At 43.8% G+C, this 13,934-nt stretch overlaps 1 protein-coding gene and 1 long non-coding RNA gene across 10 annotated transcripts in view; one reads left to right on the plus strand and one right to left on the minus strand.

The window, feature by feature from the left end:
- The window catches only part of LOC149702121 (uncharacterized), a 69,913-nt gene that overhangs the window by 47,764 nt on the left and 8,215 nt on the right, over nt 1–13,934 (minus strand). The gene's annotated exons all lie outside the window — the stretch shown is intronic.
- On the plus strand, nt 366–11,943 carry LOC149702125 (rho guanine nucleotide exchange factor 10-like protein). Of its 2 annotated transcripts, XM_089865901.1 has the most exons (18): nt 366–795; nt 2,003–2,541; nt 2,626–3,215; nt 3,372–3,521; nt 3,764–4,053; nt 4,122–4,215; nt 4,291–4,457; nt 4,538–4,717; nt 4,804–5,013; nt 5,087–5,311; nt 5,619–5,710; nt 5,765–6,056; nt 6,135–6,351; nt 6,429–6,915; nt 6,984–7,468; nt 7,549–8,031; nt 8,111–8,387; nt 8,455–11,943. In XM_089865901.1, the coding sequence occupies exons 2-18, from the start codon at nt 2,114–2,116 to the stop codon at nt 8,954–8,956; spliced, it is 5,169 nt and encodes a 1,722-aa protein (XP_089722027.1). In that variant the 5' UTR covers nt 366–795; nt 2,003–2,113; the 3' UTR covers nt 8,957–11,943. The 2 variants fall into 2 exon arrangements, with proteins under 2 accessions (XP_089722027.1, XP_089722028.1); XM_089865902.1 differs by lacking the exon at nt 3,372–3,521 and having other exon boundaries at nt 370–795.

Below are 13,934 nucleotides of genomic sequence, written 5' to 3' on the forward strand. Positions count from 1 at the left end.
CGAGATCACTGAAGCGATAGTCTCTACGTATTACATAGAGTGAATGTGCAGCGCGAGTCCGGCGGAATCTAGATTAATCCTTGCGCAGGAGCAGCTATTATTCGGGTCATTTCTGGTGCTTTAGCAAAGAGGCAACCTAAGTTACTCCCAGTATTTCATTAAATTAAGCTAATGTAGTCGTTAAATTGGTTTCATTCTGTGATATTAAGCTTCTTCTAATGTTCACTATGATATTGACGCCGGAAGAAAAGCGCTGAAATGGTCAGTTAATCTTGTTTTTAAACTCTTAAGGTCATTGCTCTCGCAGAAATTGAAGCGGACGAACTCCGAGTGTCAAATTCTAACATTGCTATTTGCTACGACGGCTCCGCTATTGTAGGAACAGAACCAAACTGAATTGAAGCCATAATTGCATTAAAGAGATAGGAAAAGGTTTCCTTTCTTTCGCTTGGGAGCCGAGTAAAATGTCACTATTTTGGAGTAAGAAATATGTTATTCATTACGATTAGTTTTTCTTTTTTGTCGCCGAGTTCTTTCGTGGTCGGGATTAGTTAGGAACCTAGTACGCGACTATTTAATTTAACTCTAATTTAGGTGTTTAATCCGAGAAATTAAGTCGCGTTTCACCATCGCCAGCTATTTGTGTCGCGACCGAGAGTCACTACAGTAATTTTGCCCGTGATAAACTCTATTTAATAGAAAAGAAGCCTCGGCTATTTGAACTTTGACAGTTTTCTACACGCATTTCGCGACAATGAAAAATAAGCGACCAAGCAACAGATAGTCTATTAAATCGTAAGTACATTTTTTAATCTTTTATTTGATTTTAGTTTAGGCCTAATTTGCCTAATTATTGTCCAACTAATTAATTGTCATTTGACGTCTTACTATTACATTTAAACGAATTCAGTGTAATTTAGTGATTGGTATATAACGCTTAGTTGTTACGGTTATGTAAATATACGCGAATTGACAGATTTTGATTTATGATTTTATGAAAATTACGTTTTCAAATATCTAAGATAATGATTAGAAAGATTTAGCTACAAAATGAAAATAACTTTGAACGTTAAACCCAATGTCTAGCTATGTTATCTACCTAACTATTATCATAAGTTTATGAGATGCGTTCCATAAGTTTGGCACGGGTTACTGAGAGCTTGTCACGAAGTGACGTATGTCATAGATTCTCGTAGTGAGGCGCTATTAAAGGCTTATAACAGACTAAATAGGAAGATGGACTGCAAAACAGAGTGTAATCAATTCTCGCGTCATTCTCAAACTAGCTCTCAGAGTAAGCGTGGATAAAGAATGCGCGTGCGGAAATTTGTTTTCACGCTACAGGATAGGCAACTCCCTATCTCCGACGACAGCTTATTCTGTATATACCCTGTTACAGCAATGGTTGTCAGCAGCGCAAAGCTAGATCTCTAGGTAACATCGCTTTGCGCGTGCTGACAAGAGACGAATGAAATATTAATGTTCAGGATTTAAAATATCCTGAAGTTTTTTAGCCTCTTGTCAGCGCGCCCGAAGCTAGGTTACATAGAGACCTAGGTTTGAGCGTGCTGACAACCGATCTTGTAACAGGGTATATACGGAATAAGCTGTCGTTCGAAATAGGGAGTTGCCTATCCTGTAGCGTGAAAACAATTCCCCCCCCGCGCATCCTTTATCCATGGAGTAAATCTCAAGCATTACGAAGTATAGGTAGTGTCATACTTATGAGCATATCTTTTAAACTTACACAAAATTCAACTCTTAAATATTTGGTAATAGTACAAGTTTATAAGATATGCTCATAAGTATGACACTACCTATACTTCGTAATGCTTGAGACTTACTCCATGGATAAAAGCAACGCAATCTCCGTAATTACTATCCATCTAAAGAATTCTATTAAATTTTGGTGTATGAATGTTTTTGGAACAATTTAATCTGACAATCCCATTTTGGCGAACGTTCCAAAATTTTGATGAATGTACTGAATTCTAATTCAAAGCACTGTGATAAAAGCGAATCAAATTGATTCGACGAACGTCAAAGAAGATGTCTTAAAATCTATCGTGGAAGGAGTTACTTTAAATCAGTCGCGATTGAGCAAAGTGGCGCCATGGCGGGCAAAGTGCCCTATTACTACAGCGATCTTACCGGCAAGGCGGGTGCGGCCAAGAAGGCGGCGGCGGCGGCTGCGGCCGAGGAGGCGATGGGCGTGGCGGAGCCCGATCAAGCGCCGCCCGAGGAGAAACCACCCATCGCCGTCCCAGAACCAATTTATAGCGAAGACCCCGAGTCGGGGCTCCCCGGTTTCTACAACCCGCTCTTGTCCATCGAACCGGATATTTCCATGGGGGACAGTCACGAGACGAGACGCAAGATGTCTTTGACGCAAAAGAAAAAAAAGAAGAAGAAAAAGAAGTCCGGCTACGGATCCTTTTATAAGCAATCCAATAGTTCGACAACCAACGGGAACAGAGACGTCAAAAGCCCAACTAGGTCGGCGCGTCTTCCACTGCCTTCCGAAAGAATATACGGTTTCAGGTTCGTATCGAATATATCCCCCAACCCCCGAGCCCGAGCCGACATTAGGATGACCTTTGGGCTCCGTTCTCCTTGTTTATTTAGAACGCAACGTCGCAACTCGGAACCCAATTTATACGAGGAAATCCCCGAGAATGTGGTAGAAGAAGGTGGCGGCGGCGGTGGCAATACCGTCTGTTATTCGGGCAGTTTGGCGGGTTTCGCCCAACATCACCAGAGTCAGCAACAACGTCGCAAAAGCAGCGGCCCTCATTACTCGTCGTCGGGTCGGTTGCCCGAAGTCTTGGACGAAGTGCAGGAAGTTCATCAAAAGCACGCTCTGATCCTGGAGAACTTGAACCTGGACTTTGAGACGATGTTGATGCCCGAGTCGGGTTCGCGGACGTCCGAAGGAGTCAATCATTCGAGCAACTTCCCCAACAAGTTGTCCTTGGGCAAGAAGAGTTCTTTGGCGTGTCATATCGGTAGTAAGGAAACAGCTAGTCAAGAGTGCCTGGTTTCTTCGACTACCCAATGGCCCACTCCCAAAATCTACGCCGATCCGGCCGCCCTCCTCAACAGACAACACCGCAACAATGATTATTCCACCAACCAATCGGAAGGCTGGATGAACGTCAACGCCTCGTCTTCCTCCGGCGAAAATGTCTACTATCAACACCATCGTTGCCAAAGAGGTAAGTACCTTCCGACTTGGTAGTCTTCCCCTCAATTAGTACTCACTCGATCGACGACGGGTCTGTCTATCTATTTTCCGCGGATGACTAAACTCTCTTTGGAAGCCTGGGTTCTCTCTTTTTCGCTCTCTTGAATGGTTGGTAACTGTATTTCAGGGCTAGTGGCGAATCAGGCTCATTCCATGGGTTCTTTGAGGTCTCTGCGTCAGGCTGCGGGGGGAGAACCCCTCTACATGCTCTATGACGACGCTCATAAACACGAGCGCAACAATATTTACTCTCGAACCATCGCGGCTGCTGCTGGAGGTTGGTCTAACTCTGTCTATCGCTTCCCTCTCTCTCTATCCTTCTTTCCGTTTTGCTTATCTCTTCGTTAACTTTGCGCTTGAAACGTGTCTGTCTTGACGAATGTCATTTTGGGGTTTACATTGTCCGTTAGAAAGGAACGAGATTGTGTTTTGCAAGTGTCTCATAGTTCCGAGTAAAGTTCGCGCGCGTTCTAAGTACTTAACCAGGAAACGCTTATCTTTGGCACGCTTTCTCGGTAGAACTGGGAGGCCCGGGTGGTGACGACAATATCTACGAGGAAGTGGACCACGTGGCCATTCACGGCGGGGGTCATCCCCATATGGGGGAGAACGGGGGTTGTTGCCCGGGGGAGGAGTTGAGCGACCGACTGAGCTGGAGCAGTACAAATTTCCTAGAAAACAATCTGGCTCATTCGGGAAGCGAGCTGGAGGAGGAGGAACCCGCTCAAAGCGCGCCCGGCTCCTTCGCCCAAAGAATAATCAGTCTGAAAGGCGGCGGCAAGAAACGAACCAAGAAGAAAGATTCCGATGTAAATTCAATCGACCATTAACTAGGCTTACTATTAATTAAATCTAATCGGGCCTCGTCTGAACTTAGAGCATAACGAGCGGGTTCACCAGGTGGTTCTCGACTCGCAGAAAAGAATACGAGCTCGAAAAAATGAATAAACTCAATATAAAACCACCGACGGGTAAGTTTGTTTAGCGTCTTCTTCGTTAATTGAATTGGGGGGATTAAATTAACGGGGATTAAATTAACACGGTAGAAGACAATTACGGTGATATTAAGATGTCTAAAAAGCAAAGACCGCCTCTGACGCTACCCCCTCCCATATCGGGTCTCAATCACGAACAAGTCAAACGTAGATTAATAGTCCAGAGCATTGTAGATAGCGAAAATTCCTACGTCAGTTCCCTTCAAAGGCTCATCAAGGTAAGGAGGAAGGCTTTACTTTAACGTGTCTTAACATCCGGGAGGGAGTAAGCTTGACCCCTTGTCCCCATGCATTGTAGGACTATAAGCGACCCTTGGAAGAAAGCAGTCCCCCCATTATTAGTCCCAGTAAATTGAGTATCATGTTCTACCGCGTGGAACAAATCCTTCAGTGCCACAGTATCTTTGGAATAGCTTTAACGCAATGCGTACGTGAATGGGATTACGCCGAGAAAATTGGAGACGTTTTTGTCGCCTCGGTAAGTACCCCCCCCCCACCCCCACTGACGCCATTAACCTTAACACTCCGGTATATAATTGGTATTTCTCCTCCTTCGATGGTCAGTTTTCTAAAGCGATGGTGCTAGACATTTACAGTGATTTCATCAATAATTTTTCCATGGCCATGGATACCGCCAAACAGGCCTCGAAAAATAAATCGGCTTTTGCCGAATTTTTAAAGGCCAAGCAAGTTACTAGTCCAGATAGGTTATCATTTTTCGGTCTCATGGTCAAACCCGTTCAAAGGTTTCCTCAATTCATCTTACTCCTGCAGGTAATTAATTAATCTTCGCCCCCCCCCACTCCGTGATAAGTAATCGCGTCTCGCGTCGTCTGTCTGGTGTTAGGATCTTTTGAAACATACCCCCGGTGGTCATCACGATCGCATGTCATTACAATTAGCCTTGACGCAATTGGAACTTCTGGCGGACACCCTGAACGAGAGGAAGCGCGAGAGCGAACAGTATCACGCCGTCAGGGAAGTCATGAAGCATTTAGGGAACAAATTCGCTTTGAAATCTCTCAGCGACGGACACCACTTCTTACTCAGACAGGATGACGTCATACAGTTGGTGAGACGCCTCTCCTTTTCGTCTTATCTTTTCTTAATCTTAGCTTACCCCGCCCCCGCCCCGCCCTATCTGGCTGGCTACTTCTTAATTACATTCCTATGTTGGACTGATCATTAACTCTTAATATCGAATTTGTTATTTTTGTTGAGCAAATTGAACTAAAATTTCTCTTTGCTTTTCTCGAACAATTTTTTACCGCTTCTTAAAAATGGACTGAGGTAATTGAACTTCCGCTAAGCTGGCCGCGTCCCTCATTATTATTGTCCCCGATTAAGCCTTAATCTACGTTAATTTCAATCTATCGTAGGATATGGACCAAAATGGAATGGTCATTAAGTCAAAAAGTCGTCGAATTTATCTCTTGAACGATCTCCTGGTCTGCGTCTCGGTCTCTCCTAGGTAAGTCTTTTCGTTAAGTAACCCTTGACCCGCTATAACGAAAGGGCGTCTTAGGTCAACGGATGGCGTTAACTCTACGGAGAGATTCAGTCTGAAGTGGGCGGTTCCCTTGAACGAAGTGGAAGTCGAGGAGGACGTGGCTCCCGCCACCAAGAACTTGATGGCTGTTTCGGGACGGGCTAGAAACGCTCCGAACAGAACCAGTTCCGGCTCGCTGGGAGAACGCAATTCGGGTGGTTCCTTAGCGGTACAGGCTTTATATGATGACCTCAGCGATCTCGTGCATGACCTGGAAGTTATGAGTAGAATCTCTTCCCTGGTGGGCACGCTTCGAAGACCCTATCCAGTAAGCCCCGTCCCTTCCTTATTCGTTCGTATTAAGAGTGAGAAGGACTCAGGGTGTTAATTGGGTGGTTCCGTCAAGGGTCTGACGAATAGTACGGTGCAAGAAGTATCTCTGAGCATCCAAGAGGGTATTAGGAAAAAGGACGACGAGATTACGTTATTGGACAGTTGTTGCTTGCAATTGGTTCTCCCCGTCAAGCCAAAAGGAAGCAAGGAGGTCCTTTGCTTTCAGATGATGACGCCCGGCATCAAGCTCGATTGGATCACCGACTTGCGACTGGCCAAGCTCGCCATGGGTACGCGCTCTTATCCTCCTCCTCCTCCTCTGTGGGCGGGGCCAGTAAGTCAATTGAGCCCTTTTTTATGGTTTTAGACGCGAGTAACGCGCCGTCTTGGGACGTGCAAGAGCAAGAGAAACGACCCAGCAGCAAGATGCCGCTCTTTGTCAAAACCTTTCCCGTACACTCGGGTGAAATCAACTCGGAGGTGAAATGCGGTTGTTATTACGCCGTCTGTTCGTCCGACGGTAGCGGAGGTCATTGCCAGAATCTGGTTTGTCTGGTCAGCGGCGACGGAATCAACAGTCACGTCGTCGTCATGACGATACGATTGACGCGAGTCAAACGTATCGGGGGCGTCACTCTGAACGAAGTCAGCATTTTGTGCCTGGAAGCCGCCCCCTCTTTCAGTACCGAGATGGGAAACTTGGGGGGAGTCCCCCCGACCAGTTATTACCCTCAACCGAGCCCCCAACCTCCCGCTACCGACGAACCTAGATCCAACGAGGATGGCGGACAACAGAACGAAGCCTTCGTCGGAGGACTCGAAGAGACGCTTTGGGTCGGAACCCAGGATAGACGGTATGTCGCTCCCTAATAGTTCTTGGGGGGCCCTGTTAACACCCAATGTATTTGTTCGTTTTGCGCAGAATATTGCTGGTAGAAGGTAGAAATCCCGAGGAATGGCAAGAACTGGGCGAAGTGTCGGTGGCTTCGCCAGTGCTGCACATTAAATACCTTTGCCGACACGTCTTCGCGGCGTTATCGAACGGCAGCGTCCTGATATTTCGCCGGAATTCGGGCGGTATCTGGGACATGGAAGGCCCCGAGATCGTCACGTTGGGTACCGAAGCCGTAACCTGTTTGCTTCCCATTGGACAATCCCTGTATTGCGCTTGCGAATCTAAAGTCTGGGTGATTGACGCGCCATCGAGGGAAGTCCAGAGAAGTTACTCGTTAGGGCCGGGTCACGAAGGCGACGCCAATCTCTTGGCGCATTCGGGAACGGGACTTTGGATCGCCCTGAGGAATTCCGCCACCATTTGCCTCTATCACACGGAAACCTTTCATCATTTGCAAGACATTAATATCGCCGCCAATGTTAATCGCCTCCTAGCTGGAAATCCCATCTACGGTATAAACTTCCTCCCCCCTTCCTCTCCCCCCGCCCGCCAAATTGACGCCAATGCGACTATTATTTATATTATTTCTTAGCTCATTTGCAAGAAACGCCAGTCACCCTCCCCGACATATTCGTGACGTCATTAATGGCTACTCGGGGTCTGTTATGGGTGGGGACGAACGTGGGCGTCGTCGTGACCATCCCGATGCCTCGTTTGGAGGGCGTGCCCATCATTAGCGGGCGCAGCAACGTGGCTTACCACGCTCATTTGGGTCCCGTCTCTTTCCTACTCAGTCTCCAACAAAGAACGGTGGTGACGTCATCGACGTTACCCGTGCCCCACGACGAGGAAGCCATCGTCTCGGCTCCCGCTTCTCCCAACGCCAACGTTAACGTCAACGGGGACAACGGATCCCCGGGTTCCACCGCCAGCGGGGCCGCCGCCAAGAGCAGTCAAGATAGCGTCGAGTTGAAGAGCGACGCCGAACTCTTTGACGGGGGAACGCATTCCAAAGTTAATAAACAGAAATCCGACTCGTTGTTGCCTTCTGGATGGCTCGGACGCAAAATCATGGGTAAGTCCAATTGTAATTGTCCCTCCCCCCCCCATGTCGGGATTCGGGTGCAAAACTGTGGCGGTTTCGTTGTTTTAAGGTCAAGGGGGTCGACCGAGTAGCGCGCTAAACAGCGTGGGCGAAGTGCACATGTCGGGGGCCAAGACTTTACCGCGGGGGATGACCTTCTGTCGGCCGAACTACGTGGCCACCCCTCACCAGACGATGCCCGATAGCGACAATGACGTCTACGGCCTGTACGCCGACCTGATGAACGTCCAAGACTACGAAAAGGACAGTCAGGAGAAACTCTACGAAAGGTTGAATCACAGTGACCCTGAATTAGTTCACTTTCACTTGGCAACCCTCGACAGAAGGTAATTAATTAATTAACTCTTCCCCGTAGCGATTAGTTAAGACGTATTAATCGTATAACGGTCGCAGACTTCAAAGCAAATCGGGTCGACCCAGATCGTGGGATCTTTCAAACATGGCCGTCTCGGAAGACTCTGATTCTTCGGCCATTTACGACGCGTCGTCGGTGGCTCCTTCTAGCGTCTCGTGTCCCGAAGCGCGCACCATGCACCAACAAAGCGGGGGCGTGGCCTCCCCCGCCAACCCTCAACCGATCTATCAACAGAATCTGCGCGCCACCCAACACCATTTGAATCAACAACCGAAGATGCAAATTCAAAACCAACAGAAAGCTCACACGATGGCCATGACGAATACGGCGGTGAACGCGGCCATGGCCAAGAACCAATCGAACGCCCGCGCCACGCATCGACGCTTACCCAAGCACCTGATTGATCCCGCTCAAAAAACGGTTTTAGTTTTAACGGGCGGATCGGGATACGCCAATTGGAGATGGTGCGAACGCGATTTAGCCAATGAAAGCAATCGAGGGGGCGACTCGCACGTCATTCTATGGGAAATGAAACTCTAAGCCTCGTCGTCATTCACCACCGTGGTAAGCTCGCTCGTCAAACTTGCCCCAAAAAACAAAGATACAATCAAACGTATATATATTATATATTAATTATATTTTTCAAGCACATTTTATTTAATTATACGAATTAGCTTTTTTTAATTCGTTTTCGGCGGCTTCTCGTCTCTCGATTAGCTCAAGGGGGTAACCACTCGCCACCCCCCACTCCCCCTCCCTTCTTTTCCGTTTACGAATAAGTTTCTATAATAAAAGAGAATATTCTTCTTAGCAATCAAAAGTTAATATAATAATTAATGTTTAGTCAGTCAAGTCGGGTAATTAATTCATTTTGGCGTGGGCGGGTGGGCGTGCGTGGTTACTTCTTTCGGCTTTTCCTAATAGAATCTCCCATTAAAGATAATCTCCTCGGCGCGTCCTTTCAAATGAGTTATTCGCGGTACCAGTATTCTATTACGTAACTCAGGGGTTGAAAAAGACAAAAAAATAAATATATTCATAATCTCGTTAGTATAGTTCCTTCAAAGAAATTTCAACCATTGGCGGCCAATTGGCGGAGCCTGAACACCACTTTCGTAAAACGGTTTGCCACGAGGCTTAACCATTATTGAGACCATTTGCGCGAATCTTAAGCCTTTGCGTAAGGCACACGATGCCTTTTGGCGCTAGGCTTGAGGCTTGTACTCGCACTCGAGGCTCGCTCCGCAATTAGCGCGATACTGGTACAAAATACTCTTATTTGAATGGTCTTGACCGCTATTTACAATTATTTGAACTGAATCTCGCCCCCCCCCCCTGTCCCCCCGTGCCCCCTCGACCCCGGAGATATTGATTTTTATTCCGTTTTAGCGTTAAATGTACCTAGAAGCTAATTAATTAAGTATAAAGTATTTAAATTATATAACAGGCATTTATATACGAGACAAATATTAAGAAAAGAAACATTTTTATGACGAAAACTGTACACTCACTCTCTCACACACACACTTTTTTACCGTCTGTATAATAATAATAATAATAGAAATATCAGGATGATAATAAACGTACACCCCCCGCCCCCCCCACACACACAAACATAGACATATTAAATAATTACATTACCAAAGTTTTTTCTTTTAAATATATATATTCCTTATTACTATTATTATTAGCACTACTTTATTTTCACTCAGTGTAGAAATAGACATCGTATCATTTTAATAAATATCAGTCCGCGGCGCGCGAATAATAAATACCCAAACCAAAATTAATTGATTGATTGGTTCAAATCGAGGGGAGACCCACTCACTCACTCACTCACTTCGCGAACCCGATTTGACTTTTCCGAGTTATATATATATATATCATTATTTTGCCATATTATTATTATATTGTAGCTTATTTATTTAAAGTAACCCCGCCCCCGCGCGTATTGATTAATTAATTGAACAAAGACAATTTTAAACGAACCAATAATATATTCGCGTCTAGTCCCTAAGTTCTATCTATCATTTACTCGTTAAGTTGTTGTTATCCCCTCGAAAAGAAAGAAAGAAAGGCCAAAACGGAACTTGACACACACACACAAATACACAAACAACAAACAAACAAACAAACAAAGCACGAACAAATATTTTAAAATATATACCGGTAAATATATTTTTTTTTATTATTCTAGAAATTATTTTTTATTTTTTTTACTAGATATAATTAATTATTGTTAATAACTCTTTGTTAGCTAAAATCGGCCAGTTTCTTCCTTTTTTTTTTCAAACTAAAAACCGGTAACCTTTTTTTTTATTATTCGCGCTTTATAAGACGACGCGCTAGGCTTAGTATTATTTTGTCCCCGTTAATATTCCTATCTACATTCAATAACGAGGTTGTTCGGAACAAGCTATTTACTTCCCCCGCTAACTACTACTACGGAGTAATTAGCTTCTACTTGGTTACTTCTTTTTTTATTATTATATACTTTTGATAAAACTAACAAATCTGAAATTTAAATTTCCTTCTGAAAAGGTGCTTTTTATTTAAGTCAAATTTTGTCTATAAACGAGGGGCTGTTCGCTCGCTCTCTCGTTTAAAAATGAACGGGGTACAACTAAACCCCTAAAAAGCGTGGCGTTTCTACTAATTATTATAGCCTTTGAGCGGCTGGCTTTGGCGTAGTTTAGAAATCCCGGTATAGGCCTTGTCCTTATTTGGCGCGCTTTACTAACAACCCCCGAAAATCTGTTTGCTCTAAAACCCATAAAATATTCACACGAAGAATGAATCTACTTAAAAGATAATTAATAATACTGATAATCCTTATTTTGCTTTTGCAAAGAAGTGTGACTCTGTTTTTATTAATTACGGATCTTCAAGCTTGTAAAACCAAAATTTTTAAATTGCGATAATTAAGCTCTAAACTAATTAAATACTCTCTGACACGTGTTCTTATTAGCCCTCGTCTTTAATGATATTACGAATTTTTAGGCTTAAAACTGGCGGCTGGCGGCGGAGTTTCGTAGCGTTAGTTTCTCGAGTGTTTTTAAGCGTATACCTAACTACTTAAAACTGTTGTGACCAAAAATAAAAATGAATTCTCGCCAGCTATTATTATGACGCGAAAGATAAAGGAAAAACAAACAAACAAACACAAAACTATTTTAAACGAAATATTAATTAATTATTAAGCCCTAATTAGTGAATATATAGTGTCTATATTTTATTTTTTAATTATTTTCGCGTCCCCCCCCCAACCACCACCCCCACATCCACGACCTTCGAAATCTGGTAGTCACAATCGAAATAAGGTTTTTTATTTTGTTTGGCAGCTGTACAGTTAATATTTATCTACAATAACTTCGAAAGAAAAAATAAATAAATAAATATAAATCGCGAATTTTCGAGGATCATTTTTTCGAAATTACAAAAACAAACAAACAAACGTACTTCTTGAAAACATTTTTGTACTATTATTTGTATAGATATTACTTGGAATAAAAATACTTGCTGCTAAATGTCGTGGTGTACGCCTAATTTCAACTACCAAATCTATCCTCAACCAAGTGTAATAGATAGACTTTTCCTTTCTTTATTGTTACAGTTAGACTTGTCCTTTGCTCTCCCTTTTTCTCGTTTATATGTTACTTTTTCTTTCGTGTAGTTTTTCAATAAATAGCGTTCCCATACTAAAAGAGCGTTCTTGAAACTTTGTACTGTGAAGCCCCTAGTTAAACTTTTATTACCCTAATGCCCGGGGATATTATTGCCTCGATTGATTAAAGTTAGTTCGGGAGTTCGAATTTGGATGCCTATCCAAGAGGTCGTGCTCGCCTTTTTGTTTCTTGTTTTTCGTAAATATTATTTTGAATTTAATAAAGTGTTTAAAATTAAGAAATGTTGACTGACTTTTCTCTAATGACCCGAGCTCGGAGTGTCACCCCCGAACGGGCCATTACAATGGCGCCCAACGTGCTTATTCTTGTGCCGTTTTTTGTTTAATTTTGTCCGTTTGTCATGTTTCGGACGCCCGTCACCCGTGTTCCGTCCCCCGCGTCTTCGTCTCGTGGTGCGCGATTCCGTTATTCTGACACATTTCGGAGAACAACCGAGATACAAATTGGCTCCCGTTGTCCGAAATGATGACTCTGGGTACTCCATGTCGACACATGTGTTCGTAACAGAGTCGACGAACCGCGGATGCTGTGGCGCGTCTCAAAGGATAAGCTTCCAGCCATTTAGAAAAGGTATCTACTATTACTAGAATAAAGGAACATTGTTTGGCGCTCTGGGGCAAAGGTCCAACCATTGAGTGGACGGCGCCCCACTCATGGTGAAAACCTTTGTGGCATCCCGTAAGAAATGAAAAGCATTTTCATTCTTTTTCCCGCTAAACGTGGCTGTGGCTAACCAGTTATAGCACAAACGAGATCCCATCTTGCTTTCTAACGTAGGCGTAGTCGATATGGTCGATTGATTAAAGTTAGTTCGGGAGTTCGAATTTGGATGCCTATCCAAGAGGTCGTGCTCGCCTTTTTGTTTCTTGTTTTTCGTAAATATTATTTTGAATTTAATAAAGTGTTTAAAATTAAGAAATGTTGACTGACTTTTCTCTAATGACCCGAGCTCGGAGTGTCACCCCCGAACGGGCCATTACACAAGAACCAAAAATATTGGTTCCAACGCCCAAAATACTTATCTACCATTTTAAAATTTGTAGACGACCATTGAAAATGGCGCTTTAAAATCATTTAGGAACAGTACGACGCGGTCAGATGCCTTATTTACGCGCGATTCAAAAACAGCCCGGATCAGACCCAAGCAGGGCTGGATGAATTGAGCGATACCATTTTAGACGTTAAAAAGGTTATTTATCGCGGAACAAAAAAATTAGAAGCGAAACGGGGAATATTTATCGCCCCTTCTCCACTGCTCGAGGATGAAACCCCCAGATGTGGGCTGGTAAGCTCACGACGCTTGTGATGGTCAAGTCTAGGTCATATCGCCTCTCTTAGTATCGTATATATATTCCCCGTGTCGCTTCTATTTTTTTCCTGTTTGGGCTATTTTAACCTTTTTAAGCAATTCCAATTTCTTACACCTTTTCTCTATGACACTGGTCAATTATTTTTTTCAGGGATGTGCCCAGTCAAAAACGGGCGATAGCGCCGCGAGAAGATAAGAAGTTAACCCAATTAGCCTTCAATAATTATTAAAAATTGTTTTCATCAGTTTTTATTAATCGTAATTTAGTTTTTAAACGCCACCTTTCCCGCACCTCACCATATATAACCAAGCAGCGCAAACCTAAAGATTAAACAATAATGAAACGCGCCTTTAATCTGTACTTGATGAAATATTAAAATGAAATTGAAAATTGTATCAAATCGAGCTCCAAGGTAGAGTCACCTAAATTGAATTTCCCGCAATTTTCAGTTTCAATTTTCAAATGAATTGTGGGAGCTTTAGCAGACGTAATTGGAGGTAAAGAAAACTTTCAGTTTTGCAA

The sequence above is a fragment of the Phalangium opilio genome, unplaced genomic scaffold (assembly GCF_054372755.1).
Source record: "Phalangium opilio isolate 3A_F unplaced genomic scaffold, DU_Popi_V2 ptg000017l_1, whole genome shotgun sequence".
NCBI classification, from domain to species: domain Eukaryota; kingdom Metazoa; phylum Arthropoda; class Arachnida; order Opiliones; family Phalangiidae; genus Phalangium; species Phalangium opilio.